General features: G+C 44.0%; 1 protein-coding gene across 1 annotated transcript; it reads right to left on the bottom strand.

The window, feature by feature from the left end:
* Positions 1 to 11,329: 11,329 nt before the first annotated feature.
* Positions 11,330 to 15,382, bottom strand: LOC119331682 (NAC domain-containing protein 21/22-like). The gene is made up of 3 exons (XM_037604845.1): positions 14,840 to 15,382; positions 12,854 to 13,125; positions 11,330 to 12,068 (listed from the first exon to the last, which is right to left on the bottom strand). The coding sequence occupies exons 1-3, from the start codon at positions 15,039 to 15,041 to the stop codon at positions 11,619 to 11,621; spliced, it is 924 nt and encodes a 307-aa protein (XP_037460742.1). The 5' UTR covers positions 15,042 to 15,382; the 3' UTR covers positions 11,330 to 11,618.
* Positions 15,383 to 25,068: the final 9,686 nt, after the last annotated feature.

Genomic DNA, 25,068 nt, shown 5'->3' with positions numbered 1-25,068 from the left:
CTTTTCGATTCTCAATACAATGTGCTCCTCGATGTTCTTGGAGATCTATTTGATGTAATGACTTTTTGCGTTGTGTTTGTTGGGATCCGATGAATTGTGAGTTTATGATTAGATCTATCTATGAATATTATTTGAGTCTTCCTTGAACTCTTATATGCAAGACCTTTATAGTCTCGTATTTCTTCTCCGAAACTTTGGTTTGGTTTGTCCAACTAGATTGATTTTTCTTGCAATGGGAAGAGGTGCTTTGTGATGGGTTCGATCTTGCAGTGCTTATTCTTAGTAAAGGAGACATAACACGCATGTATCATTGCCTTGGATATCGTCATAATTATTTGCTCTTCTATCAATTCCCAATAGTAATTTGTTTACCCACCGTATGCTATTTTCTCGAGAAAAGCCACTACTGAAATCTACGGCCCCCAGGTCTATTTCCTATCATATTGTTTTCAGATCTATTATTCGAAAAACCCAAAAATATCTTGCTGCACTTTTTGTTTATTTATTTTTCCGTGTTTTTGCTAGATCTATTTATCCAATCTCATACAATTTAATCTATCTCAATATCGAGGAGAGATTGACAACCTCTCTTACGTGTTGGGTTGCAAGTATTTGTTATTTGTGTGCAGGTACTGTTTACATAGTGTTGCTTGGTTATCGTACTGGATTGATAACCTTGGTTTCATAACTGATGAAAATACTTACCTTTGTTGTGCTACATCATCCTCTCCTCTTCGAAGAAATACCAACGCAGGTATAAGCAATCACTGGCTCGTGGTTCCTTTCGACATCTCCCAAAGCTTTCAGTGTTTTTGTTGCCAAAAATCGTGTTAAATCGACAACGTATTTTGACCTCCATAGATATTGATTTTCTGCGAAACCAAAAACAAGTAGAAAACAGGAATTTACACTGGGTTCTAAATTAATAGGTTGTTCCATAAAAATATTATATATTAATATTAAACATATATAAAATTCTAATATAATAGCATGAAAAAATAAAAAATTATAGATACATTTGAGACGTATCACTCCAGCAGCCAAAGAAGGCCAACTGTCGACGTTGAAAATGAAGTTGACGAACATGCACAAGCTAGCCAGGTCCTTTGTCTCGGATAGAGATCTCCATAGAAATATACAAGCATCGTAACTAGGCTTCCCAAGTGACCCACTGTTTCTAGAACCGCTGAGCGGACCTCCGATGGATCGGTTTAAAGGGAAAATGATAGGGGATGAGCAATATTAGAGGCGTAGATCGTCATCTTAAGAAGAACAAGATCACATTGTTGGGGAAGGATAGGGTCAAAGCCTTAAAATTGCGAGGTTAAACTTGCCATGGTCCCAAACCAAGCCACTTATATCTCGAGGAGAACGAAGAAAGGACAAAGCAAAGAGGCCAGAGTAATGTATGATGGATAACCAGATCTGGGAACAAGAGGGGAAGAAGAAACTAGGAAAAAGTTGAGGAAAAAGCATCAAATTGAACAAGAAAAGATTAATCTTCACCGGAAGCAAATCCACCACCACGGTGGCTGAATATCGAGGAAGATAAAAATATAGGGAGGGATCCAAAGATGCACCAGCCAAAGCCTATCATGATGCCTCATATCTGGTCCAAAGAGATCCTCCTACCACATATACCTTGACCGCCAAGGCCATGGCTACGAGAGGGAGGAAGAACACCAAGAGGCAGACTAGTTTATTTGGGACTAGTAGAAACCAAATAGTTATGTCCCCCCACCCTACTTGCCGTCAGGAAGCCGAGGAAAGGGGTGGGGCTGACGGGGCTGATCTGGGATAGGAGAGCTGGTGGAGAGAGTGAGGAGGACATGAGGAGAGGAAGGGAAACAAGTACCCAGAACTTCAATCTTGTGTGATCAATTTAAAGGTGTGTAGTCAAATATATGAATTCACAATATAAGTTTGCAAGATCCTAGGGTGGTTAGCTTGTTGATCCTTCTACTTCTAGTTACATTGTGTAGTACTATAGTGCCATACCTAGTTGGTGGATAGGGTGACCACCCTTGAAAATCTCAAAAAAAAATTGAAAAAACTATAAATAAATAAATTTGCATAGTTAAGCTTCTAGACTACCTTGGCAATTGAGCTAGATACGCCACTGCAACTACGACGTCTTAGGTGTTGCCTCTTGGAAATCCTATATACCGGCTTAAGTGGTGTAGAGGGGAGCAACGCCCAAGGAACTTGGAATGGGTTGGCAAGTGGCACGACCAATTAACTCATGGTGTTTTATTTGTTCTACTAAAAATCCAGAAGTATATTCATATTTAATAAATTTAGATAAGGATAAAAAATCAAGTCAATAATGGATAAACGATTATATAAAAGATACATTCACAAGCTGCATCGAAACATTCATATATATATGACTACGAATATTCATATCATATTTAAAATATTCGTGCATATAAACATAAAAATTATGCATTGGAACAAAGTTCATATACTTGAGAATAGTTGTTCATACATGCCAGAAAATATGTGCACATGATTCTGCAAAAATGTTCACGTGATTTCCCAAAAAGCAAATAAAAAATAAAGGACTAAAACATGACAAGAAAATAGAAAAGGAGAAAAATAGGGGGTGGGAGAAAAGAGAAAAGGAAGAATAAAAAAAAGAAAACAGAAAAAGGGAAAAACATGTCGTTTAGATATTGGGCCGAAGCGCTTCAGGCCGAATTTCCTTAACTCACCCTAAAAGCGGTATATAGGACGGCGTGTTTTTTTTTTTTGAGAATTGGACGGCGTTGTTACGCTGCTGCCCGCTGCGGCGCCTAGGAACGGTTTACTAAAGGGAGTTAGAACTGGCGCGGCCAAGTAACCAGTGGGCGCATCGTGTTGATGTGATGGACGTCTTTTTATAATTGTTTTACTTGTGTATATATTTTTTGTCTCAAAAAAACTTGTGTTTATATTTCAACATATTTTCAATATATATATTAGTATTAAACAATATACATAAAATTTTGAAAAAAAACGTCATCTTCCATTTGCGAAATTTCAAATATGTACAGAAAAATCTCTGTTGTATACAAAAAATGTATAAGTGTGAATGTAAAAATAAAAAAAATGTTAATCATGTAGAGGAAAATGTTAATCATATGTAAGAACAATGTCGCACATACGTACAAAAGATGTTAGTCATATCTAGGAAAAAATTACAAATATTAAATGTCGCACATTTCTAAAGAAATATACGTGACACTTTCAAAGAAGTTTAAACAAATATAAAAAATTCGAATTATTTTGTATATTCAAAAAATGTCCAAGTTTCAAAATGTGTTCATGACATTTTGAAAGACAATTGTACACTACTAAAAATGTCTAAATAGTGCAAAAAATCTTTTTAATCATAAAAATAATTCAACATGTATTTGAAAATCATTAAACACGTATTCGAAACCAACTTTAAAATATGTTTTTTTTAATTTAAATGTGTATTTCAAAAATGTTAAACTTGTCCATAACAATTGTTTTAAATATGTACTAAAAGTGTACAACATGTATGAAAAAAAGACATGTATTGAAAAAATAAAGCCAATGAAAAACAACAAAAGAACCAAAAATAAAAGTGAAAAATTCAAATAAACCAAGGAGATCAGAACGAAACAAAGAAAGCCAAAGTATAAAGAAGAAGAAGAAAAGTAAAGTAAAAAAACCATGGGAAAAGGAGAACCGAAGCATAAAAGAAGAAGAAAAACAAAAGGTGAAACTGATGAAAAAACAAAAAAAGAGTAAAACCATAAGAAAACAAAAAACAAGAACAATAAAAACAGGGCGGGGAACCGCTATGAGCCAAACAAAGCGAATTACGCATGCAGTATCCTTGCTACAAAATGGGTTGGCCCGCTAGGCGATTTCTATTCGGAATCAGCAACATATAGTCTTGGTGGTATATAGGATATTTCTCTTCGAAGATGTCTTGCTGAGAGCAAATAGTTAACGAGCGCTTTTTCGGAAGCCTCGCAACGATTGGCGCCACTTGGCGCGCTCTCATCCATTCACCACGTGTCGCGCTCTGGGTGCTTCCTTCGGATTTTTTTCGCACGTGTTTTCGGCTTTTTAAACGGTTCCCCCCTCCCTCCCCTTTTTTTGACGTTTTGGTTTTCCACCGGTGTTCCTAAGTTTTTCGATCAAAAAAAATTGAATTTTTTTTCCATGAAAAAACGTGGTTTTGTTTTTTTTTTTCCTTTCGTGAGAGTCACGGTTTTACTTCCGTGAGAGGCACGGTTTTGTTTTCGCGAGACTCACGGCCATGCCTCTCGGAAACAGAAAAAAAAAGTGCTTTCTATTTTTTTCCCTTCGCGATTGTCACGGTTTTGCTTCCGCGAGAGGCACGGTTGTGCTTTAACAAGGGTCACGGTCGTGCCTCTCGAAAACGAAAAAAGACGCATTTTTTGTTTTTTCTTTCTTTCGTGAGAGTCATGGTTTTGCTTCCGCGAGAGGCACGGTCCTGCTTTCGTGAGTCAAGGCGTGCCTCTCGGAAAAGGAAAAAACGTGTTTTCTATTTTTTTTCCTTTCGCGAGAGTAACGATTTTGCTTCCGCAAGAGGCACGGTTGTGCTTTTGCGATAGTCACAGCCGTGCCTCTCGGAAACGAAAAAATGTGTTATTTGTTTTTTTTTCTTTCACGAGAGTCACGTTTTTGCTTTCGCGAGAGACATGGTTGTACTTTCACGAGAGTCAGGACCGTGCCTCCTCACTAACGGAAAACACGCGTTTTATCTTTTTTTCCTTTCGCGAGATTCACGGTTTTGTTTCCGCGAGACGCACGGTTGTGATCTCGTGAAATACACGGGCGTGCCTCTTTCGGAAAGGAAAAAACTCGTGCTCTCGGTTCGGTTTTTCCATACGGTTTTTTCGTCCTGGTTTTTTCATGAAAAATAGTTCATCAAAACCTATCAACATGGGATTTAATTTTGAAGATCACGCAAGGAATCCAACGGTGAAAGCGGTTCGAGATTTGGACGCACGGTTTAAAAGATAAAACGTTTTGAATAAACGAATCTACGAAAAAAGGGAAAGCTCCTAGATTGTGACGTCACTTGTTATAACCAGGGAAGGTTGGGGTGATCTTACAACGAGTACTCTTTAATTAGTGATTTCGATGTCCTGCGTGGGGCATCTACGCAACATGACCAGTATTCCACCTTCCTTCCATCGGTTCCATATTGGGCAGTCCATTGCCATTAGCACTTTTATGATATGCCCATGCCAGACCACCAAGGCTATTGAGCCTGTTGTGGGGCGTAACTCGGTATCGCCTCTAGGCGTGAGGGGGGAGTAGCCAACCCAGTATTGTAAGGTCTTTGGCACTTTTTTTCCTCTACGTCTTTTTGTTGTTTTTCTATTTTTATCATTATTTATTGGTTTTCTCCGGCTTCCTATATTTCTTCACCATTTTTCATTGGTCTTTTTCTTTTTTCGTTCTTTCTATTTTTTCTTTTCTTGACATAAATCTCTTTTTAATACACATGGTACTACCAAACGAAGTCTATTTTAATGAAAACTCTAATGTTCCTAAATTTTATGAACTTTCCCAATATCAACGATTCTCGAGATAATAGCTATTATTCTTTTAAGTTACCTGTTATTTGAAGTTAGCTGCCATGGTGAAAGTAGACACGCTGCTCTTAGGAAGCATTTTTAGTATACATTTGGAACATTTTTTTTTCAAGCTGAACATTTTGCAGATACATGATGTTTATATTTTCCAAATCTTGTTTGGAACATTTTCTGAATACATGTTAAACTTTCTAAAAGACATGTTGAACATTTTTTAATGACATGAAATATTTTTTGAAACTATATGAATTTTTTTTTGACTTCATATAATTTTCTTTAAAGATGTTACGAACATTTTTGTAACATTGCTTTAGAATGTGACATACATTTGTTAGATGGTACTTAGCTTTTTTTATAAAACGTGATTTTTTTAATACTGTATAAGTTTTTTTGAAAATGTGAAGTGCATTTTCTGACACATTTTATATGAAACGTCACACACACCTTTTTAATTATACAAGATATTTTCTTTATTATGATTTTTTTACATCGTATAACATTTTTTTAGATGTCACAAACATTTTTTCAAGTGTGAAAATATTTTTTGAATGCCATGAACATTTATTTTAAATGTTACATATGTATTTTAAAAGATGCGTGGACTTTCTTTACATGCATGAACATGTTTAATATAATTATTTAACATTTTCTAAGATTTAAGTAAATAGTATATGTCAATTTCAGAAATATAAATGAAAGTAATAAACAAAACAAAAAACGTGCACCCGGAGCAAGCCTAATCCTGAGAATGGTTTAATAACTAAACCATATTTGGACCAAACCCGAATAAATAAACATGGCAACACAACCTCAACTAAACTGTTTGATATTTTCCTCAGCCCAACTAAAACCAAATTTGTTTCATCTTCCACCCAAACTGAACCAAACCGAATGGCAACCTATAGGTTGGAACCATCAACTGAAATTGGTTAAAACTGTTCGCTCAAATGGGTTGAGCGTTGGGCTGTGGTCAGCTTGTGAATTACACTAGAGATTGGTAAAGCATACAGTCATCAGGCCCTCCATCGTGGCCTCCACGAAGCATGCGCGCATGCAGTTGCTGAAGTACTCGGCTGGGAGCGGCGGCGCCAGCCTCGACCGGCACTCCGTCGAGAATAGCATGTGGCTGTGCGCCCTGCCTTCAACGCCCACGGATCGGCTTCGCAGCAGGCACACCCATGCCAGCGCCGCCGCCGCCACGAACGACGACAGGCGTGAAGTCCCCAGTGCGGCCACCACCGCGTCCTTGATCCCGTCGTTCTGGTCGCGCGTCAGGGGGGAGGACGCGATCACCGGAGACGGATGCGGAGACCCCTACTCGCTGGCGGACGTGTAGGCGGAGGGCAGGACGTGAGGCGGCTCACCCCGGCGAGTGTCTGGCTGAGCAGGCCGTCAGGGTCGGCAACGAGGGAGCGGTCGAGGACGGGCGGCAGCAGCAGCAGCACGACCTGGGAAGGATTGACACTGTCGAGAGCATTCCCGAGGTCTGGACGAAGAGAGCGGCAGACGCATCATGGCAGGCGGCGTGGTGGACGGACACGCCGGCGCAGACCCACGGCCTGGGAACACGGTGTCCTGCAGGGCGGCGAGCGCCGGAGTGAAGTCCCATCCACGCGGGCGAGCGCGGCCGGCTTGGCCGAGGTGACCCTGTAGCTTCCTCCGAACAGTCTGTTGACTTGTTGAGCCTCGCCATGGACGCGAGTTGTAGTGGCCATCCACACCGGGATAAACTATGCATACGAACTGATCTCACACACCAGTTGTTAACCACGGGTCAGAACTGTTTTGAACTGGAACTGTTTCAGCCCATACCCACCCAAACCCAATTACTTCCTACAGTAAACTAAATCAAACTAAACTGTAGTCAGACTCCACCCAGTAAGACCCGAACTAAACAAACCCACGTAGAAAACCCACCCAAAACACCTGGTTAAACAAAACCCATTCTCAGATTTAAGCAAGCCCTCCCTTCCGCGATGGGCCGGCCCAAGAAGGACAGCGAAGGATTTGGTGCCTTGAGCCAGTTATAGGGCCCATCGATATATTTCAATGGGCCGGGCCAACCAAGACGAGCGGGAAGCTCCTGCCTCTCCCGGTTTTGTGATGCTTCCAGAAGCTTCCATCCGTTTTTTGATTCTATTTTGGACCGTTTTATTTTTAAGTTTCGTTTTATTTTTTAAATGTGTTAGTTTTTTTGACAAATTGGATAACTTTCCTATATTCGAAAAAAAATCAAGTTTGCAGTTTTCTTCTTAAATTGGTGAACTTTTAAAAAAATTGCAAACATTTTTTAGATGTTTTGAACTTTTTTGCTGAAATAATTGAGCTTTTAAAAAAATTGAACATATTTTTCATAAATTCGTGAATTTCCCAAATTCACAAACATATTTTTACTTTTTTTTATTTTCCCTCAAATTCATGAACTTTTCTCATTCCAATTTGCGAACCTTTTTTCTACCCGCTAACTCTATTTCAAATCCGTGAACTTTTTCAAATCCATGAGTTTTTGAAAAAGTCAGCCTAAGGTTAACAGGGTCAGGTCAAAGGTTAACATTTAATGGGAACCTGATCAAGTCAACTGACAACTCAGAAAGAAAACGTAAACCGAAGCGACCCGAACTAGCCACCCGCTCGTGTTGGTTAGCCGGCCCAGAGTTGCATCTCATGAGCGCCGGTTCATCCTATTGGCGCATAAGGCGCAACATAGAAGGTCTCATAAGTTCTTCTCAAAAAAAAGGTCTCATAAGCGAGACAAAGCCCCAGACCTACTGAATAAGAAAAATGAAGTTTTGGACCTACTGCATAGGCTCGAATTACCCAGCTGCTCATTAGATCTGATTTCTGCTTGCTCTATTTTTCCAGTGAGGCGGATCTTATTTTTGATATATATTTTTGGAAGATCATGAGGGGCAAACATGCTTACCTGAACATTTTTATTTAACTGATTACGGCAAAGCAGCAGTTTTACAAGGGCCGCGATGCCTCCCAAGAATAACAGGGGCGAAAAATCAGATACAAAACACTAAGGCAAGATTCTCTTTTTCTTCTTGACAAGTGGCAAAGGATTTACCTTACCACATTCATTAATCAAGAAGAGAGTTTGCCGAAGGCAACAAAAGGGAAAACAAAAGCCTACTCTCCTCGTGTGATAATACCCAAGTGCTTAGCCCCCATGACCACCCATGGGACGACCTCCTTACGAATGTGCGAGAAGACGATCTGAGTGGGCGAGTGCTTGTTGTTGAAGACCATTGCATTGTCCTCGTTCCATGGGAAGATATCAGGTGATACCAAGGCTTAGGTAATACCATGATACGGGCTCCCGAGAGCCGTTGGATCTTAGATCCGATGGCTACCAGAAGCTCTTGAATATTTTGCAAAAAAGTCGTCCGAGAGTCTTAAAATTGCACCCAAGTAAAATAACTCTTTAGATGCCGTCAGATCTGAGATCCAACGGCAAGGAAGTCTGTATCATGGTATCACCTAAGTTTCGCTATCACCTAAAATTTCCCCCTCGTTCCATAGCTCCCAAGTTACGAGCATGGCAAGGGAGGCCACCACTTTACGCCTAGAATTGCCATGGTGGATGAGGTGATCCCGCCAGCACATGACATGGTTGAACAATAAGTATCGAGAGGGTGCATGCCAAGCCAATCATTGACCATGTTCCAAATCCAAGTGGAGTAGCGGCATTGAAAGGTCAAATGTGCCGCTGCCTCCGGGCCGCAGTTGCAAAGGAGGCATTGGCCGCAATTGAGCCATCCGTGCTTGGTGAGCCGGTCCGCCGTCCAAACCCTGTTTTGGGCGATGAGCCACTTGAAAATCTTACAATTTAGGAGGCGTCCAAATCCATCAAATAATTGTTTTCGTGTCAGTGGACACCAATTGGACACCAATCCAAGGAACAGAGCGTTGTAAGGTGAAGTTGCAAGGTAGCAGCCGGAATTGACATCTTCCAGACAATGGTGTCACGTTGGTGCTCATGCAAATGGATTTGGGAGGTGATCAGATGAAGTTCCAAAGCATGGTGAGTTCTGTAGGTGTTGCAAGGACAGGCCACTGGAAGTGTCAATTTGATCCACCCAACCGTTGTTGCGCAGCGCCAAATGTTTCTCTGTACCAACTCAAACAGGTATGAAAGGCCAGCAAAGGGATGTCAGGAAGCTACTTAACCGATCAGCTGGTGTAATTATTATAGTCAGTGGTACTACCGGAGTGCCGTGATACGTATGTCGAGGTACTACTAGAGTGCCGGCATACGTATATACAACATGCAAAACACTGTGCAGAGGTTAACTGAAGAAAAGGTATTCCATTATGCAGAGTTCAGGCCAGTGAAAGAGACAAGATCTGAGCTTTTAGGAGGCTGAGATCTGGAGCCCACACCACATGGTACCCCAACTTATCAGGGATGATCATGCTGTTGATAAATTGCAACAAGAACCACCTACCAGCTACTCCATTTCATGCATGAACTGTTGGCATGTCCGTGTACCTGTGTTTTGATTTTCGGTTTGAGCTTTTTTTCGCCTTAGGCCGAGATGGCCGAATTTCGGCCATTTTCAAAAATTTCGGCTAAAATTTGATCAAATTTTAACTGCGATTTGACTTAAATTTGACCAAAATTTACCAATTTGAGCAATTTCGGCCTAAATATACTTTTCGCTCCAGGCCGAGATGGCCGAAATTCGGCCGAAATCCATTTTTTTCGGCCGAAAATCAAAACACAGCCGTGTACCACTGAAGTACTGATTCATGCATATGGTTCATGATAAGTACAGGTTCAGCTGCATGAGTTCATTGGTTAGGCTGGCAACTGCATCATCATCAATACTACTAATATGTGAGGATACAATAAGGATTTCCCTGGAAAGTACGACCTTGGAATTTTTCGTGCACAATGATTAGTTAGCAGTAGCGGTGGAGAATCATGAATGCAAATCAAAGTAGTCCAATGTCAACTAGCTTTAGAGAATTATAAACATCCCTAATATATATTAGCTGGTGGGCTTGTGTAACTCTCAGTGTTTTTATATGGTCCACATGTTGGTGTTTGAAATTGTTTAGGTGGTTTTCAAGTTACTAACTGATCTTAGTACCAGGCACATGAGGATATAGGTGTGAACTTAAATCCCTTTCACGGCATATAAATATATTCTAAAGAATCTCCACTTGTGAGCTATTACTTTGTTTGTTTTTCTTTTTGTCCACATGGAAAGGACCAAGCATTTTTCTGTTGCATCGGATAAACATTTAATTCAAGTGTGAGAAAAAAATGAAAAAATGTGAATATATACTCTTTAATGATCTGACTTTTCAAACCAAATTTATGTTTACTGCTTAATTCCTTGGCAAAACTGCAAATTCAGGTCAAAGGCCCAGTAGAAACCACATGTTGCAGCCAAGGGGCTGATCTGAGAAATGTCTAATAGTAATTTAAAATGGGCAGTTGCGCCTTTGATTTATTGGAAGCTTGGAACGGGCCTAATTAAAACAAGAATTTCAGTCATTAAATATGAGATATATATTTGGCACTGAAGAAAGATAAACAAGTGGATGGCGACATATATAACCTCCCTTAGAACTCAGAAGGAGAGGAGCGGGAGATTAGTCTCCAAATGTATAACCACTAATATAATGAGTATATGTCAATCATATGCACAGACCAAACTAATACACAAGAAAGCCCAACAGGCAAATAGAGTAGATTCTATAATACGATCCACAAAATTTATGCTTTGATATATTAGTTTATATTCTAGCACCAGATACTAAATTTTTCCGTCTTATCCATAGTCGCACACAAATAATGTATATACAGATTTACATCACTGATGACATATATCAGCTCTCTCCTCTGACCCTCCTTTTCCTTTTTGACAAATAATGTGAACTAGAATGATAGTACTACTAGCTATATACCACAACTACATGCAATAGCACACATATAGGCACACACACCCAAGTCTAGATCTTCTTTTCAAGAGTTATATCCATCCTTGATTGGTAGCAATAATATCCCTAGCTAGAAAATCAATTGAGTGAGTTCCACATCTGTGAGAAGCCACTCTCAGCTAAGTACTCGAACCCATCTTGAGCAAACACACCACCCTGGGCAGGCGCCTCCCTCTTCACGTTGCCTTGCTCAAACCTGGTGAGCTGGCTCAATGCGTCCTTGATTGCCTTGCCCATGTGCTGCTGCTCCTGATCAGCAGCCATGGGAGCCATTGCCGTCACCGGGATGTTCATCGAGGCCGACGACGCTGGGTGAGAGGAGGGATTGTTGGAGAAGCAGGGCACTTGCTCATAACCCTCTAGGTTTTGCACCGTCGACATTCCAGGATGGTCAAAGGCAATGTAGTTGTCAATGAGGAGAGGCAGCGAGGTTGCAGCTGCACTTTCAATGTTGTAGCTGCTCCCTGTGGGTGGCTTGGCAACGGTTGCCCTAGTCTTGTAGAAAACCCTACACAAGACCCAGTCCTCCTGTTTAACATGAAAAATATTACACATTAAGATCATTAGACTGGAAAATAAGTGAGTAGATTAATTGGCATTATATCATATATGTATGCATCTGAAGTGATCATATATATATTGGGGTATACATCTAAAAGAGACCAGATCATCCTCATATCTATGTACGTAGCTGGCATGAGAGTGACCCACACATGTAAAGAATGGATCAAGTACGACGGAACCCGGCCTGGCTAATCAACAATTAAAATCATGAACAAGCCATAACAGTTTTTAGACATCTTGCAGTATTATTTATATGACACCTAATTATCACAAATTAAGGGCTAGTTAAAAAGCTGGTTATTTTGGCGCTTGAATTCTACTCTCTATAGCTACCTAGCTAGATCTTGAATTGAGAGGGCATGCATGTATAATGAGCTGGCTGGTGGTACTACATTATCCACTGCACATGTATTATAGGATGAGTTGGCATTCTGGCCAGTAGCCTCCACATGTGGATGTCACGTGAACAAAGGTTTTTGTTTCTTTATATTAGTTCATACTTCTCATAAAATCTACCACATGTGAATTCAAATCTGTTACGTTTCATTTTCAATGTCCCCTCCCTTAAAAAAAACCCGCAAGATATATATAGTTTGTGTGCATTAATTTTTGGTGGGATCTCCTGCACTATCCATATATGTGATGCATTATACTCTAAGCATCAAATAAGGAACAAAAGGAGAAAAGAGTGGAGTATCAAGTAGTAAGATTAAATTTGGTCATGTGTATAATTATATAATGATGATTACCTTGAGTGGCAACTTCATCAGATCGCCTTGCCCTTCCTTGCGGAATTCGTGCATGACCCACTCAGTCTTCTTCCCCTTAGGGGCTCTGCCTTGATAGAACACCAGGGTTTTTCTCATGCCAACTAGCAACCCTTTCCGGCTTATCGATCGGTCTTTTCCGGTGGCCTTCCAATAGCCCGATTCAGTTGCTCTATTTGTTCTCTGGCCTGTAGCGTACTTCCTGTCCCTCAAGCTGTAGAAGTACCACTCCTTTCCGCCAATGCATGCAATTTCTGAATACAATCATGGAGCAAATTAACAAACAATTATGTAAAAATGAGATGAATTATGAACAAATAATAATCTTTTTGGAACATGTGCAAGATGTGCATCTAATGATGAACTGTGTGTAATGTGCAAACCCAAGTAGTATGTCTGACTACACTTCTCCATTTTTTAAGAGAAAGTCCTAACATTAGAGCCACATTTAATTAAGGCGGAGAAAAATATCCACTAATAGGTAATTGCATAATAGGGAGAATAATAGATATTTTTGGAACCAAAACAAAGGAGATCTATTGATTACGGGAAGGCATCTTGCCTATTCTTGTGAGATATATCAATTATACACATCCAACCCTTTCTATATATATATGGTCTTTTGATATGGCTTTGTGCATGGTGTGATTTCTACTAATAGGCAAGGTGGAAGGCCTCCTTTTTGTGTTAAGTTTGTCCCCATCCGTGGGCTGTGAATTCCCTTTAAGGATGAGGCAAATTGGGGGAATATTTGATGGTATGGCAAGAACAGGGACATATGCAGAGAAGGCCAGCAAGGGGCCAAACAAACTCATGGCTCTGGGAATATCCTTCTGTTATGGGGACGGGAAGGCGACAAGGATGGAGGCAGACAAGACGTGTGAATTTTGTTCTCATTGTAGAACAATTTCCAGAAACTATATATATTCATCCCTTGATCAAGTCTCCTATATCTGGAATAAGAGGCAAAAAATAAAATATACTGTGCAAGAATTTGATCTCTCTACAGTTCTAGTTAATTCGGAGGTGGTCTCATTCTGATATTTTCTTGCCTTTCGATCAAAAAAATTGAATGTTAATTAAATTAATTAGGACATATAAAGAGGGATGGGCACACCAAAAGGAAAGGCCAAAAAAGTGTGAAAAGAAAAGAAAAGAAAAGAAAAGGAGAAAAGGTCGGTTTCTATAGCAGTATGGGAAGCATGCATGCATAGTTGCAAGTTGCAACTTGATGAGATGGAAATTGTCGAGGTCACTTCAGTTATGGCAGCTGGGAGTGGAAACGGATCAACTAGCCAGCCACTAGCAGCATGAACACAGCCACCTTAGATTTGGATGCAACTGAAGGAAACTACACATGCATGAGCGGGAAAGGGACAAAGAGGATTGTTCATGCAATTAATAGGCTGAAAATTAATGGAGATAGCTAACTGAGCTGCACATAAATACATAGTTGGTCCCAAGATCTTAAATTCAAGTTGAACCAACAGAGCAATACATTTTGATGTATGATTGAGAACCTTGGACAATCATGCATACGCACACGGACAAATAATTAATTAACTTCTGGGATGTGATTTCTTCTTTACTAAAGAATGAACAAGGAATTTAATTAGTACAGTGGAGAACTGAAGATTGTCCGGCCGTTTAGAAACGACCAAATCGTTGTTAGTTCCGTCAAAAGGTATACAACGGAGAGATATATCAGATATAGGATGCGATATATTAAGGGGATTTGGGACGTCATCGACTTCAAACTAAAAGAATAATTACGAATCAGCAGCCAAACGGGACAAGGAAAATAAATCAAACAGATAAATCATCCCCAGGGATGCATATGTATGTATGATCCGGAAGACGATGAAACTAGAACTAATCACACAAGCATATAGACACACACACACACACACATGCTGGTGTATTAAGCTACTTGGGTATACAGGAGTATCTGGATTAGTTAGGTCTTACCAGGGAGGTCCCAGGGCTCGATCTTGTTGAGGTCGACGTCGACCATGGTGGGGCAGCCGTACATGCTCGCAACCGCAGCCGCCGCCCCTCCGCCGCCGCCACCGAGTTTCTTTGCCAGGTAGTCGAGCACGAGCTCGTCGTCCCGCGGGTGGAACCTGAACCCCGGCGGCAGCCTCGCCTCCACCATGCTCAGCGAATTCATCGCCTCCCCGGCGGCCGCCACCACCACGCAGCTCGTTTCCCCCTCAGACAGATCAATCGATTGTCGGGAGCTAGAAGAGAGGAACGACGGCTGCTGCTGCCGATCTCGACCCTGCACGCCAGTGGAAGAACCCACACAAGAAGCAGCAGCAACCAGCCGCCGATGGCCGGGTGGGTGGAGGGATCGACTGCGGCAAGCACAGTTTACCGAGAGGGGTATGAAGGAGGAGAGGAGTGCGAGGAAGACGAGGGTATTAATAGGAGCCAGCGCAGGGCATGGTCAGGTCAACTAGTTTTTGCGCCGATGCTTTCACGGCGAGAGAGAAGGGGAGCGCGGGGGAGGAGGGGCCGGGAAGGCTACGGCTCTACTACTACCAGTAGTATACTATACTCTTGTATAGCAAGTACTGGTGTACTACGTATAGCTAGGCAGAGGGCAGTACGTACTCACCCAGCTGGAGAGACTTTTCCTCTCCCTCGGTTAGGGTGCCGGGCGCCAGGTGGCCAGGTTCGACTCGCCAGCCCGGTCCCGGCCGGTGGGCGCGTGAGACGATCGATCGGACGGCCGCGGGCCGGTGGCGCGCGGTGTCACGCTCGCTGGACGTCGCCGGCGGTGACGTGGGCGGGCAGATGCAGTCATGCAGACGAGATGAGATGCGCCGTGCGCGGTTAGGGTTGGGCGGGGCATTTAATTCCAAGCGCGGGCCGGCCTAATCACGTAGCGGGCGCATATCTCTCGGCTTTGCGGCGTCGCCTGATTCGAGTTTGCGACTCTGACGGGATGCTCGGAGAGGCAGCTAGATCTCCGGCATGGCGAGGTGGCATGGGCTGTTGGGCACCGATGCAAGGGTGCGTACGCACACGTCCGTGCGTGTGTTCACATATGCAGCGAGAGAGGGGAAAATTAGGGATTTGGTTTTAGAGCATCTTTAATAGTTATTAGTGTGGTATTTCCCCTCTAGTATTGTCCACATCATCAACCCACAATCCTTCATATCACCTCTTCTTCAAATGTCGATTCGCGCACAGATTTGGGGCTTGGTTAAAGATTGGCCTCACCTCGTCATTAGTGTGGGTTTCTCTGTTTAGGCAACTTTCGAGAGCATCATATGTTGGTGGTTTGACGTGGTTTCCACCCATAGAGTCCATAGAAGGGTGATGCCTTCCCTCACTATGCTTGTGTGCAAGACCATTTGGGATGAGAGGAATGCAAGGGTCTTTTGAAACAAATCCGCCCCTCCCTTCATCCTTCTTCCCATTATTCAGAGAAAGGCGAGGCTCTTGGCTATCACGGGTGTGAAATATTTGGGTCAAATTCCGCCGCGAGAGTAGTGATCTTCTGTATACTACTTTTTGTTTTTTTTTGTTCATGTAATCGTCTGTCCAACTCCTTATTTACTGAATGAGGCAAATCTTTTCCCCGTTTCAAAAAATTAATCGCAATTGCTAAATGGACACCAAGTAGCAGAAGTTCCCCTAAAAAAATAGCCCTAGCCACGATGACGAGGTTCAACAATTCATCGGTCTCCCCTATTCTCCGTCAGGTTCGACAATGTTGGAAGGAGGGGGGGTGTTGCGGTTCTGGTGCAATAGTATTTTGGGGTTCTTCCCCGCGGTTATGGTTGCCGAGTTGCCAATGCTTCGACCATGGGTGCAGTGGTGGCGGTACTTGGTGTCCTGATCGGGGTGGTGGTGCATCTAGGGTAGGCAGAGGGTGCATATAGGTGTGTCTCCAAATGGTCTAGTTGGGTTTGGTCAACTTTTGTATCCGACGGGTCCATCTGTATATTTATATGGCACTCATGGTTGTTGGTGTGTTTGCAGGTATGGTCCTTCTGATCAATGTTTTTCATCGGCGGCGATGGTTGTTGCTCTTGTGCACTGGCCCTTTGGGCCTTAGGACGAAGACTTCCCCCTATCAACTACAACAAGGTTTGTCTGATTCCTATGAGAGAGTGACGATGACGATGGCATGCCTTCAACTTGCTCTAGTGCTTACAGTCGTCGCTAGGTGGTCCATGAACCCGGTTGTAACAGGTTGGAAGAATTTTTGGCAAGAAAATAATCGCAATTGCTATTTCTTAGTTCTGTGAAAAACCTTTTTGGTTGTAGCACGGGGTCATCGGCAAGGCCGAGCCAGGAGTGACCCAGAGCCTGGGACGACACGACATCCATGTTGTCGGTGGAGATAAGTCAGAGGTAGACGGGTTCAAGTGTGGGGTGCGAGGAGGCCGTCAACGACAAAGATCATACCGAGGTTTTGACGGATGGTCGGGACAATGGCAGCACAACAAAGGAATCGACTCGAGCAGGGTGGCCATGCGACATGCAAGTGCAACAACGCGTCCACCAAGGATGGTGGTAGCAAGAGGTTGGGCTGGTGCACTATGGCGGTTGAAGGGGGTCAAAGATGAACATGAACCACTAGATGTGAATCAGACGACTTAGATACTACTAATTTTCAAAATAATCAAGCAACTGACATGTAGCTTGTCCCATTCATAATCTATTTAGGTGTCACCGACGCTGGCCCTCAAACCACCTGCATCCATCCGGATCGAGCTATCTAGACATGTTTTCCCATCTAACAAGGTACCCCATCCGTCCGCGAACCGGTTTGGACGTCTCCCGGTCCTCTTTTCTCCCACCTCGTCCCTGCCCCCCCCCCCTTCATTTCATCTACACCCTCATCGTCGGACGTCATCGTTGTACCTCTCCGGCCGTCGCCCAGGGTTCAGACATCTGCAGACCCCACCCACACGCCTGCCCTCCTTGGACTACACCGTTGTCCACCCAATAATCCCTCCACAGCCAGATACCCTCCAGACCACACCGATAGGTGTTCGGTCAAATGTCATTGAGATTTTTTTTAACTTCTTCTTGTTTTCGAGAGAGGCACGATGGCGGGGGGTACTCGGGATCAAGGATGAGTTATCGTGCGGTGCGTGGCTTGCCGTTTTCTGTGGACTTTGTATGCATGAACAAGGGCACAACCTTTTGGTAAAGCTTGCATGCTCCGTGAAGTCGCTAACACATCGATGGTACACCGTCCTGCAACTCCGTCATGAAGTTTTGCGGTGCAATTCACCGAGTGGGGACAAGGTGGCCATTAGTCTCGTCAACCCCGGAGATCGTAAGTGTTGCTTCCTGTTATATATGTTGATTAATTCATTCATCCACTCAATGTTGGTGTACACGTTGTATAGCATGCACGTGCTGCCATGATGTACTTCAGGACCGAGGGCAGACCAGTCACGCGCATACATTGTTGAATGAAACTCAAGGGGCAGTTTGTGTGGGACGATATGTGCCGGTTCTGACTCTAGTATCACTGAATTTGGAACATATGATTTCAAAAAACGTGTTGAACACCATGTTATCTTGTTGAATTTAAACTATTGTTGTACCAGAAATATTTGCATACTATTTATGGATGAATTGTGTCATTTTTTATAATTACTTTGAGTGTGCGGCCTTGGTTTAGTTAAACGGACGAAATACCATCTGTTTAATGTAAATTATGTCTGGATTTGCCGAATTTTGTTGTGTTTGATGAAATCTGTCTGCTTTGTTGAAATTCAGTTTGAAACATATGTGTGGATGGTTGTATGACCGGCTTCCACACCATTGTCCACAAACTGATCCCCACCCGTCCGTGGACGGAGACGATGTCTACTCGGGATCAACATTGGAGATGCCCTTAGATTTTGTGAGTAGAAGATGAGAGAAGATATACACTACTGGCTATCTCTTTACGCCTTGAAGCTAGTGCACCACCCAAAACTACGTACGCGCGCCCACTGGCATTTTCGCCGCATAAAGCTATTGCTCGGAATATAGCAATACATTTTGTCCAGGTGAAGCTGGAAGGGAACGTGGGCTGGAGATGTGAGCATATGCATGCAACACAAAGTGGAGTGGCGATTACCGAACTGGTAAAGTGGTCACATATTTCTGCCTAAACAATCCAGCTTCCAAGCCAGTTCGCTCGATCAGGCCGTTGTGCACGCGGTTTTTTGGTTTCCAGTTGGACGAAAAGCAACTTTAGGAAAAGATTCCCGCGTCCCATATCCATCGGTCGGCCGCTCGCGTCTCGCATCCATCTTGTTCACGAATCGTAAAGCATAATGTGATTGCTTGGCCAAAGGACAAATAAGCAAATGATTTGGCCAAATTAAGAGCAAGCAGTACTCCTACCTAAGCTAAGACCCTGGTGACGGGTCAAGCTAATTAACTCCTTTTTCCGTACAGATTCGAAAAGAATAACTTTAACTCTTCTTCTGGCAACCGCACGTACGCGTCGATAGAGGCCGGCCATGGGATTAAAAAGTGACAAAAGCAGGGGTGATTGTGATTTCTAATCAAACACGTGCTCAACCATACGATGCCGGACGGCGTACGCGCTACGTGCGAGCAGATAAACCCGACGTGTGGGTCGAGGGCCTACGTCAACGTCGTGCAAATACGTATTTTCCATTCCCGGTGCGCGTTCCGGGTGAAATACGTATCTTCCCCACCAAGACCGGTCGATCGCTAGGCTAGGCTATCTACCAGCCGGCACGAACAAACCTAGAACCTTTCGAAATGGCAAAGGCGTACCTCGTACGTACTACGTACGTGTAGCCCCGTCGAATCACGTGCCCGTCGAGCCTGACTTATCTGTGCGTACAGTACATGTACGTATTTAGTACGTAGAATAGAAGTGTGGCTGTCTTATACGAGGATAAAATCACGTGTTTATATTGCCTGCAAAAAAAATCACGTGTTTATATGGGTGAAAAACGCATTTACTTTCAGTTTCGTATACGCGGTGGGGTAGGTACGTACGTAGTGTGCGGCATCTCTGATCAAACTGGCGGACACGTCGGGCGTCCCGGGCCCCGACACATGGCCTGCGCACCGCACATGCATGCCCCCGGCCGGCCGTCGCCGTCCGACTGCGATGGATCGGACGGCGTACGTGGATCGTCGCGGACGACACATGCGGCCGGCGGCGCACAGTGGGCTGGTTGTACGCATCCGATCGACGCCGGAGCGGACGGTCGCCCCCTCTGTAGTCCTGTGCGGAGCGCGACTGCGCGGGTGACGCGGGCCTCGCCCAAGTTGTCGGTTGTTTTCTTCCGGCGGCAGGCAGGCAGGCTCGGGACAGGCCGGTCGATTATATTCTCAGGTTTTGTAACGGGCTGTGCGCGCGCATCATCGTCATCCGAGCCAGCACGTACAGACAGTACCGTGGGGCGCGGCCCACCCATCGTGCATGTCACAGCGCATCAACCTCGTCGCTGGCGCTCCGGTGGCCGAGTTTCTGGCGCGTTCCGGCACGACGACTGTACCGGCTAGATCGGGGAAAGGGACGCCCGCGGTCGACGCGGGTGGCATGATTGGTTGATCAGCCCGTGGCCTGGGCGCCTCGACCGCCGGCCGGACGGCCAGGCCGGCCGGGTTTGGCCGGAGGCGCGGTGGCACTGCGGATGCTTTCATGCAGCGGGCCGCGGGAGTTCGGCCGGCGCTGAGTGAGCTCACGCACGGTGGCGCCGGGCGGGGGACAGTTTGGATGGCGGGCATCATGGCTCATGGGCACGTACGCACCACGCAGTCGGGTGGAAGGAAGTGGCCGAATTCCACGGCGACGTGGGCGCGTTCCGCGTCAGATAATAGGATCGGGGCGCGCGGCATGATTGCCGCCGGCGGCGGATTCGATGCCTTCCTCTTTTACCCGGGCGGCGACGGGTGGATCGATCGATCACGCGCCGCTACCTTCTTCTTCTAGATCGATCGATGGATGGATGGAACAACCATCGACGCGCCGTGGGCGTGGGCGATGGGATGGAACATGGGACTGGCTGCTGGCGAAGACGCATCTGAGCTCTGATCGCCGACGGGATAATAAACGACATGAAAAGTGTTGGGGATCGCAACGCTAGCTCCGTCCCCAGTTGTACGTCCTATTAGTTGGCGCGGAGTCAGTCAGATGTTCCAAGAAAAAGTTGGTGCAGAGTCGGAGAAAGAAGTACTTTTATTTTTTGAAATAAATAAATAAGAGAAGTGGAAATGACTGACGGAGAAGAAAAGACGGCCGCCGTCGCGGCGTCATTTCGAGGACCAGGAATTTCAGGAGGGCTAGCTAGTGCGTTGAGTTGAAAAGCAGCCGTCTTTGGGGCTCTGGCTTTCTTCGCGGCCTCTGTTTTTCCGTTCTCCTGCAACGGGTTGTGCCCCCGGTAGAGCACGGCCGCCGTAACGCCCATACGTCGCTGCGTACTTTTGACCAAATCAATGCAGGTAACTAGGCTCGTTCTTGACCACTGAAAATGAGTCAATATTCTCTCTTGCTATATATATATATATATATATATATATATATATATATATTAGCAAAACATGGTGAAGTATATGTGTGTAAAATTTGATAAGAATATACAGAAAAAGATGGTGCACAAAAGGAATTGTCCGTATGTTACCTTTTCACATCCCGGAACCTTTCATATTTTGTACTCCCTCCAATCCATATTAATTGTCGTTGATTTAGTACAAAAGCCGACTTTAGTGATCCAACGGTGCCGAGTGGAAGGGCCGTCGCTCGACGGTTATATGCTACTCTAGAGATAACAAGCCGGTCTTCCCCAAGAGTCCACACCAAAGGAAGGTTTGGCACGGCTCTCCGCCGCCTAGAGTTGTAGGTTGTTTCAAGGGTTGGGTTGTTCGCCCATTAATGTGGTACGTGAGCTTGCGTCAGAACATCGTGAGACAATTCGGTTCATATCCGGTGTGGGCGTTAGAGCATTGAGATGACATTTTCCTAGTACGAGAGGATCAAGAACGTCACACCCCTGGTGTACCTTATCGTGCCTACGGTAAACGCTGGGTAGCCAAGTGCGGAGAGGATAAATTGCCGAAAGCATATAAGTAGTAAGCCCACCCCAAAATGAGTGCTCTCTCCTTAGACTTCTCTAGAGCCTCTGGTATCATAGTTGAGAGAGCAACAAGTTCTCCACCCATACGGGGACGATGCGACAATAGTATGAAAATATGATAAGATAGCGGCAAGACGAAACGTTTAAATAGGTGTCAAGTCGAAAGTGCATTGTATACAGCTAAGGCATCCTAACAAAGGAACGATTTGAATCTTGTTTTTACACGGCCTGATCAAATCGACCAGGCAGTTGTCATCGATCTTCATTGTTCAACTCTGATGAAGAGATGAAAAAAAAACAAAAACAAAAAACTCTGCCCTTCCATCTTTTAGATAGATAGAGAGGGAGGGCAGAGGCCTTTGGTGTCCGTTTAAGTCAAGAACTAGGGCTTCACAATTACTAGCTGATATTTATCGCATGCATTTCCTCGTTCATGATTTGATATTCTGATGTCCCATGCATAGAGGAACCACACCAATCCATCCCGAATTTGATGATTAAACTCTACAGCAGTGATGATACTATAGCGGAAGTCTTGCGCCAAAATAGCTCGATGCCAGAATGATAATAGTCTTAACACCTCTTATTTGAATTTTTCACTATTTTGAAAAAGATCCAAATTTAAAATACAAAGGTCGTTTTATTCAAAAGCTCAATCATCACATCCCCTCTCTCACACTTCACACCCCGAAACACATTGTTGTTATAGAAAGAAATGTGTTTTCCCATCTCCTTAACGTGAAATGAAGGGGTATCCCCGGAAGAGATATGTACTAAATCAGCGGCAATTAATATGAATCGGAAGGAGTATACCATTTCAACAGGAATTGTAAGAGTGTTCCTGGCATGGCATCCTAGATTGTTGGGTTCGCCGGCGACTGAAGGGAAAAGCGACAGGCGCATAGCATGGCCATTCTTATCATTTGGGTCATCTCGAAGGAGAGAAACGACATGAACTTCAGAGATCGTGAGCGACCAGCTAAAACTGTTCTCAACGACATCAATGACGAGATAAGATTGGGTGTTGGGCGGATATATCCAGCTGGTGCCGCGAGAGTAGAATGGGACTTAGTTTCTTTTTCTTTTCTTCCCCTTTGCTTTTGTCCATTTTGCTACGGCCACCCTGTACAGTGGGCGCTCTGCCACCGTTTCTCCTTCTAATGAAAATCGCAGCTCACCCGTGTTTCTGCACAAAAAAGAATGCGTGGAGGCACTTCACTATGCAACCTAGACACTTCATTCTTTTTAGGTGGCCGACGAGCGTGCAACTGGAGTAGCATGCTTGCGTGCGAATGTGTAAGTAATTGCGCACGATCGGCTGGCATGCAAATGTAGTTGTGCGGGTGACGAGGGATGTTGTAGTTGCACATATGGGAATAACATGCTATTATAGTTGTGCGTGGCTAAGCCGACATACAACTATAGTTGTGTGAGGCTCTATGGACATGCAACATGAAGGACAACACATAAATCAATCAAATGAAACAGTAAAAAAAAGAAATAAAAATTTCACACGAATCTTTGGGTGAAGATGTTAGATGACATATAGTTAATTCTTATCTGGACGAGAATTAGCAAATTCGATAAAGAAAACTGATAAGCCCTCCATATCATATCATAAGGAACGTTGTTTTGGACGTGTATTAAGTCAAACTAAACTTTTTCTACAAGTATTATTTTAGATAGTTAGAATGAGAACTTCTAAATTATCTTTTGGATCTGTCTTGAAATGTATATTCGTGGTATAATAATTTTCTTGTGTTATATATACGCACTATAGCTTGTAAAACAAAACATAGTACAGTGAAAAATCGTGGTCAGAGCTAAATCTTAAAAGCCATGCCAATATCCAAGGCGACATGTATCTATGATAGACAGAAAAAAATATAAAAGGTGTCGACTCGCCGTATGCCGTAGTAGGGGAAAAAATACAGAGAAAAAGGCTACTCTCACAGCGTTGCTGAAGTCTTTTGCTGCCGTGAAACCCCAACTAGCCGCTTCCTCCTTGGTCTAGCCAATATCGTCTCCGGTGGCTGCTAAAGAATGCTGCTGTCCTAACCGTTAGATCAGAAATGAACGGTTAGACGACTTTGCCTTGGTTCGAAACTTTGTTTGGATCGGTCGAACAAACGCAATGATCTCTCTCTACTCCGGCCGAAGTTCTTGGCAAGGCCTCACCGGGATGCCGCGGCCGGGCCGCGTCGTCCCCGACTCGGCCTGGGAGCTCCGCAGCTGTTCCTGTGCACCATCCCAAAATTACGCGATTTTCATTTCAATTGCCTATGAAGTAGCAAATCCAAGAAGAAAAAGGTTCGGTTTTTTAATTTTTTTTTGATGTGAGGGTTAATCCTAGGATGTGGGGACTAAGCAGAAGCATCCAATCAGTCGCTCGCCAGACTATTAGCTGGCCGTCAGGGCAAGGCAGTTCAGCTTGCCAGTGGGTGTATTATATGGTTTCTGGCACTGTCAAGCAGTACATTTTCACACTGGAATCAAGAACTTGCCAGGTAAACGTTCCTCATCCACCAACGGTTGGTCGGTCACCTCACAAAACCACGAATAATCATCGACCGGCAGTCTGCAGAAATATGCAAACGAAACGTTCTTGACAAACGGGGCAGCAAATGAAATCAGAGTCAATGCAGGTAGGTGCACACGTATGCGCATACGTGCGTGTGAAACTGCAACTGCGCATGGTGGGCAGGCGAATCAAGCACCGCAATTGGGAAGGCTCATCCGCAGATTAGCAGTCGGCACATCGGTTTAGTCCATACTTAATCTGGGCGAATGCTCTCTCCCTTTCTGACCGCAGGACGCATATTTCCGTTTCTAGCCGGGGTGGATTGATCATTGGGAAATTGGCCCCGTCAAATGATGCGAGCATCACAGTCGGAATAAGATACTACTCCATGATCAATGATCAATCCCATCCGGTTCTTTCTTTTCACTAGCTAGCTAGCTGGAAGAATACAAGACGCATGCATTCATCTTACTAATTTCCAATCACCAACAGGGATTGAACGAGCGAAAATTCAGACAGATCAACGGAACGGCTCCCGACTTGACAGTTAAACAATACCGGCCAAAAACTCTTCACGGAGGGGGTGATAGTATTAA

Source organism: Triticum dicoccoides, chromosome 7A (assembly GCF_002162155.2).
Source record: "Triticum dicoccoides isolate Atlit2015 ecotype Zavitan chromosome 7A, WEW_v2.0, whole genome shotgun sequence".
NCBI lineage: Eukaryota > Viridiplantae > Streptophyta > Magnoliopsida > Poales > Poaceae > Triticum > Triticum dicoccoides.
The sequence above is the reverse complement of the archived record's forward strand: the minus strand, read 5'-3'. Positions and strand labels throughout refer to the sequence as shown.